At 46.5% G+C, this 6,771-nt stretch overlaps 1 protein-coding gene across 1 annotated transcript; it reads right to left on the bottom strand.

The window, feature by feature from the left end:
- Window positions 1-2,421: 2,421 nt before the first annotated feature.
- On the bottom strand, window positions 2,422-3,155 carry LOC124972160 (ferritin heavy chain-like). The gene has a single exon (XM_047536404.1). The coding sequence runs from the start codon at window positions 3,083-3,085 to the stop codon at window positions 2,531-2,533; it is 555 nt and encodes a 184-aa protein (XP_047392360.1). The 5' UTR covers window positions 3,086-3,155; the 3' UTR covers window positions 2,422-2,530.
- Window positions 3,156-6,771: the final 3,616 nt, after the last annotated feature.

The following is a 6,771-nucleotide window of genomic DNA, read 5'->3' as shown; positions in this document are numbered from 1 at the left end:
GTCACTAAGTTCCACTCTTGGCTGTCTGCAGAATGAAGTTGTGGTATAATTCAATCTAAGACTGAATGCCTAGGAACTATGGGATCCAATGGTGTAACATTTAGCCTGAGGCCAAAGGTCTGAGAACTATAAGCTCCAATGCTTAAGGCAGAAAAAGATGGATGTCCGATGTCAAGGAGAAAGTTAAGTAATTTCCCCTTCTTCCACACAGTATTTATTTGTTTGTGTTTGAGATGGGAATCTCACTATGTTTCCCAGACTGGGCTAGAACTCAAAATCCTCCCACATCAGCCTCCCTAGAAACTGGGATTATAGGTCATTGTCACCATGCCCAGCCCTCAACTTTTTTGTTCTATCCTGGTCCTCAACTGTTTGGATGACGCCTGTCCACAATGTTGGCATGCAGTGGATCATTTTTACTCAGTCAATTGATTCAAATGCCAATCTTTTCCTAGAAACATCCCCACAAATAAACCCAGAAATAATGTTTTAATATCTATTTGCATATCTCTTAGCCTATTTAAATGGATATATAATGTTAACCATCACATATCCAAACCTCTCCAAAGGTCATAACTTATTCCAATATCAATTTTAAAGTCTAAAATTCAAACTCTTATTTGAATCAAATATGGGGGAGATTATAGATTTATTTTGAAAGATAAACAGATGTGAGTGGTGGGTAACTTTATAGACTATGCCTACTATACTGACCCCCCCAGATGCTTTCTTTTCAAGGGCAATTTGCCTAAGGCTGCTCTGACACTACCTGGCTCAAGTCAATAGAATATGCTACATTCCTCAGCAACCAACCAGGTAATTACAGGAGAAATGCAGGCCCGAAAGTGTCCTCCCTGCTGATAAGAAGAACACGAGTTACCTTGAAGTGGGGGACTTCCGTGATCTTTACAACAGATCAGATTCCAGAACTCAGGGAGACAGGATAATTAGAAGCAAAGTCCCCCAACCATAAAACTTTGTAAGAAAACGTTCCAATTAGAGCTGGTCAGCATGGACCAAGGCGACTCAGAGTTGCCTTAGATCTTTAACATGTCATTATAATAGTAAAATCTCTCTTCCATGGTGTAGGATCATGTGCAGTGCAGACTTGAAAGTCAAATGCTATCCTGCTATCAGTCAAAAGTGAAGAGGTGGACATGGGCAGCACTCTCTGGAAAGTTCCCTAGGACTCCCATGAAAACAGGAGGAGCACCTGGTCTTCTCCCCTCTGAGAAAATCCACTCTCTCCCTTTCTCCCTTCAAAGTGTTTCCTTTTTCCCTTTTCTATCTCTTCTAATAAAGTCATGCCTGCTACTATGTGTGATATGTCTGAAAACTTTCTGGCATGGTTGCAAGAGTGGTGACTATGGACACGCATGGTTGCTTCAACTCCATGGATGACCTTGCTCTGCAAGAATTAATTCTGAGGCAAAATTTCTCTCAGCTGTGAACCTGTGAAACCAGACGAGTTGTTTCCAAAATACAATGGTAGGACAAGCAAACAACACACATTCCCAATCCAAAAAGTACAGATAAGAAATGAGGAAAGGCTGATGGGTACCATGAAAGCCCAAAACCAAAGTAAACACTCCATTACAGTTCAAGGACTAAGAATAATCGTTTTGGTTCCATACTTTCCCTGCAATCCAATGGAGTGGTCATGTCACTTTGCCTCATGGTTCCTCTAACAAGTCTTCTTAAGAGTGGACTGACCAACAAGGTTCTACAGGGTGTTCTTGCTACCCAGTCTTCAGGGAAAAGCTACTGGCTTGATGAAATCTGGGTGGTATCCCTGATAATCTCACAATCACCTTGGGGGACATTTTATTTTGAAGAATCGTATGTGTTCATACCTGAATTGTCTCTTTTGGATGAATCCAAGAAATCTAAGAACCTTCCCTCATTTTGAAAAATCTCTGTCCCCATCTGTTAAAACTGGTAGTGTTTCTCTCTTAACTTGTTTATCAAAGAGTAGTACAACCACACATTGTGTCCTCTTTAGACTAAAATCTGAAAGTTTTCAGGTAAAGTTTAAGATTCCTTTATTTTAATACATACTCAATCCCATTCCCTTCACTTCTTCACCAGAGGCACCATGTTCTTACAGCCAGCAGTAAATAGCCATGAAGACCCCATGACAACCTCCCACAGGATCCTGTCCCTCTTGCTCGCAGGGGTTATAAAAGACAAATTTTGTGTTTTCCAGGAGCCTGTGCAATACTTTTTTCTCTCTACCCGTGGAGATTCTGAGCAGCCTGTGGATGGGACATGCGTGGCCAGAAAGAATCAGGGATCTGCCCTCATTCTCAAAAGGTGAGAGTTTTGCACACACACACACACACATACACACACACAAATACACATCAAATGGACACCTTCATTTCCTTAAGAACCAAATAAATAACTTTATTGGAAGTAACAATGAAACTGAAAGGCCCAAACTAAGGTGAATGGGCTGAAAGGGCAATGTGCAGGCCGGCCTGGACCCACCCCGGGAAGACTCCCTGGCATGGGCTGGGCACAGTCCTGCTCAGGTGTCCTTGTCGCTGCGGCCCAGGGTGAGCCTGTCAAAGAGGAGCTCAGCCAGGGGGTTTTCCGGGGCCTCCATCCTGCGCAGGTTGGTCAGGTAGCCGCCCAGCTCCCGGATGATGAGGACCTGCTGGTGCAGATAGTGGCTCCGCAGGAAGTGGCAGAGGTGGGGGTCCTCCCTCTCGGTGGCCAGGCGGTGCAGCTCCAGGAGGCTCTGGTTGACCCTCTTCTCCAGGTGCAGGGCGCGCTCCATGGCCTGGAAGCCGCTGTGCCAGTCATCGCGGTCGGGCTTGAGGATGTCCTGGAGGCGGATGCGGCCTCCGCGCTGGTTCTGCATCTTCATCAGCTTCTCGGCGCCATCCCCCCACTCGTGGGAGCGGCGCAGGAAGAAGCTGGAGAAGTGCTCCAGGGCCACGCTGTGGCCGTCGCAGTAGAAGGCCAAGGACAGGTAGACGTAGGAGGCGTGCAGTTGCACCTGGATCTGGCGGTTGACGGCGACCTCGCAGTCGGGGTGGTAGTTGTGGTTCACCTGCGAGGCCACCACGACGGGGACCATGACAGGCGGCGGCTGGAGCGGCTCCACCACGAAGGGGATGGCTGCGCGGGTTCTGGGGCTTCGCAGTGGGCAGCGGCGCCGGCCGCGGTTGCAGCGGTGCCCTCTGAGCACCGCCAGGGTGGGTGAGGGCGGTACCTCGGCTGGTGGGCGGTGGGCGGTGGGCGGTGGGCGGTGTCGGGGCGGGGCTGGGCTGGGCGGAAGAGAAGCGGGTAATGGCGGCCGTCGAGCCAGTAATGGCGGCGGAGATTTCCTCAGGAGTCAGGGGTCAGGGGTTGGCGGTGCCCGGATGTGGTCCGTTGTAACCCGGGCAACTCCGCTCAACCTCGCTCAACATCTCACCTACGTCATATTTTTTAAAGTTACAAGCACACAAGGGCAAACTGTTAATCACGGGTTAGGTTTGAAAGAGGCTCATGTGAATACTGTCTAAGTGTGGTTGTTTCATTAAATGGAGGGCTTTTGGTGAGGGTTAATATCATATCGCTTTATTTGAATGGCAGCTATCCTCAGTGACGTCAGTGTCTATATTAATGACCCTTTTGAATACGCCCTCACCCCTTTTCCAGAACTCAATAAATCCAGCCACTGCCTCTTTTCTCCTCCCACTCATGATCAAGTTCACACTTCTCCGACAGCAGAGCCTCGCTCCAAAATCTCTGCATCCTTCTACCTTTCTGGGTTTCACTCTTTTCGGACTGGTTCCTGTCGTCCCTAGACTCTCTGGAATCTTCCACCACAACCCTAGCAACACATTCTTTTTGTCTCGTCTGGACCCCCAAATGGACAATCTCAATGGTCTCTTCATATCCCGGATCCGCTCACCCCATGTAACTAGATCATGAATTTCCTCTTGGGTGAATACAATGTTCTCTTTTCTCTGATGGAAAACAAAAGCTTTAGGTGTGTGTATTCTTGGGAAAGCGCTGCTAACCATGTGGAAGTATTCGTGCCCTCCAACCTCCTCTAGACTTTCATTGCCCCTCAAGTAGTTTTGTTGTTTTTATTCTCTAATTGAGAATCAATAAATCCCAAGGTTAGTCTGAGAAAGGGGCTAAACTTGCAAATGTAGCTTATTCGGGAAAGATTTAAACAGGCCCGATGTTATTGTCCTAAATTGCTCTTTAATTTCAAGAGTGCCTATCTTGCTCTCTGAAAAACTAAACATTTTAAGATGGGGATCCTTAGTTATGTCTATGTGATTCTATGGCAAAGCTTCCTGTACTGGAGAATTAATAAGAATGATATCAACAGATCTTGTTTTTTAAGCTATTTTCTTTTGTATACCGCAATTTTATTTTAATAGCAATGTAATACATATTGTGTTAGAGTACTTAAAGAGTAGTACATAATACTTTAGTCTATTGAATGCATAGCCTCACATTACTGCCACTACTATTTTGTGCTTTATTTTAATAAATTTGATAGTTCAAAAACTGAATTCGTTTTTACTTAAGGAAATAAAAGAAAGAATAATAAAGAAAATGTACATACAGTTGACTAGTTTTCCTTTTTAGACATTAGTTATTTCCCCTGGACACCAGAAAGAAGGGCTGGTTGATAAGATATGATGAGAACCCCAAGTAGCTGCCAACAACTCATGTTGCAGGACTGGAGATGAAAGGCACAGAAAGCTTCCTTTAAATAAATTCTTACATTATTAGCAAGCTAGAGCCTACAAGGGACCACACCTTCATTATGAATTTAGGGGCTACTATAACTTGTTTTTCCTCTACTGTGTCAAAGTTGCTTTGCTACCTCCCTACCCTTAACCCATTCTACTCTATGCTTACAATGTTAACTTTGTGTATTGAACTTGAATTACATGAGAATTAGTCCTTTTCCAGTGTTTACTGAGAAACGACACATCTCAGTGCTGTCTTACTTACACATCTGACTTTACACATCTTACTGATGTAGGATTGTGTCCTCATGAGAAACTTTCAACTTCACATATACATGGGGACCAGTTCCTGAGAGCTCATAGAAATGTGGTTATTTTCATCATATAGAAGTGTTCTAACCCTTTATTTTCTCTAGCTAAAAATGTGTTTTAGGGTAGAAAGATGACAAGTCATATTGTCCTAGAGAATAGATATGTGTTTCCTTCTAAACTTAGATCATAATTGCTTTAGTGGATAATTATAGGTCCTATGTTTTAATGACACTCAATAAATATTGTATATTGTGATATGCCCAACATTTTTTAAAAAAAATTTCCTCCATACCACGATCAGGAAGAATTTGAAAGTAGGAAAGTAAGTGATGACTTTTTTTTTTGATACAATATTATAAGATTGCTGTGATGAAGTCTTTTTTTTTTTTTTCTTGGTACCAGGATTGAACCCAGGAGCACTTTACCACTGAGCTACATCCCCAGCCCCTTCTATATTTCATTTAGAGACAGGGTCTTTCTTAGTTGCTTAGGGCCTCACTAAATTGCTGAGGCTGGTTTTGAACTCATGATCCTCCTGCCTCAGCCTCCCAAGTCACTGGGATTACAGGCGTGCACTACTGCACCTGGCTGTTGTGATTAAGTCTTTTCATCCCCATGCCACTGCTCAAGGATATGTTACTGAATATTAGCAAATTTCTGATAATATTTATCTTCTGTTGTTTAATGAGGCACTCTTCACCCAGTTCTCATGGAGCTGAAAACCTCAATAAGAAAGTATATATAGAAAAGTAATGTGGGGGAGTTCAAGATGGCGGACTAGGGGGCAGCTGCATTTCATGTTGCTCCAGGATGCAAGATTCAAAAGAGGAGATAGTGAGAGACTTGGGACCAACTCAAAGCCGCTGGGTGAGTCTCTCCCATTGGGGAGGCGTCCCGGATGGGGCAGTAGCCCCGGAACGCAGGGAACTTTGTGAAGTAGAGTTGCTCGGCGAGACACCCCTCCCCCCACTGGAGCAGTAAACACGGACAACTGGGATCATCGTAGAGGTGGCGGCTCAGCACAGCGCTTGGATTCGGAGCAACCACTGGGGCTCCGGGCGGCTGCCTGAGGAGGAGCTGCATGGCGAGCTGTTTAGACCCAGAACGACCGCTTCTGAAAACCAGGGGGTTGCCTGGAGGAAGAGGAGAAGCGCAGCGGGTCGCTTGGTCTAGGAGTGACTGCATCAGAGCCACAGGCAGTTGCCAGAGGAGGAGCTGTGTGGCGAGCTGTTTGAACTCAGAACGACCGCTCCAGAACACCGATGGCCTGCCTGGAGGAGGAGCGAGGTGGGTTGCTTGGTCTAGGAGTGACTGCATCAGAGCTACAGGCGGTTGCCAGAGGAGGAGCTGCGTGGCGAGCTGTTTGAACTCAGAACGACCGCTCCTGAACACCGGTGGCCTGCCTGGAGGAGGAGCGCGGCAGGTCACTTGGTCTAGGAGTGACTGCATCAGAGCCACAGGGAGTTGCCAGAGGAGGAGCTGTGTGGCGAGCTGTTTGAACTCAGAACGACCGCTCCTGAACACCGGGGGGTTGCCCGGAGGAAGAGGAGAAGTGCGGCAGGTCGCTTGGTCTAGGAGTGACTGCATCAGAGCCACAGGTGGTTGCCAGAGGAGGAGGCGAGTGGTGAGTTGATTGGACTAAAAGCGACCGCTCCTGAACACCGGTGGCCTGCCTGGAGGAGGAGTGTGGTGGGTCACTTGGTCTCGGAGCCACCGCTCCTGAAAACCCGGGGAGCTACCCCGAGGAGGAGGA

The sequence above is a fragment of the Sciurus carolinensis genome, chromosome X, assembly GCF_902686445.1.
Source record: "Sciurus carolinensis chromosome X, mSciCar1.2, whole genome shotgun sequence".
Taxonomy (NCBI): Eukaryota; Metazoa; Chordata; class Mammalia; order Rodentia; family Sciuridae; genus Sciurus; species Sciurus carolinensis.
Note: the sequence above shows the minus strand (reverse complement) of the source record. Positions and strands in the feature narration are given on the sequence as shown.

Coding starts and splice junctions, on each gene's coding strand:
- LOC124972160 (XM_047536404.1), bottom strand. CDS start 3,085: ATGGTCCCCGTCGTGGTGGCCTCGCAGGTGAACCACAACTACCACCCC.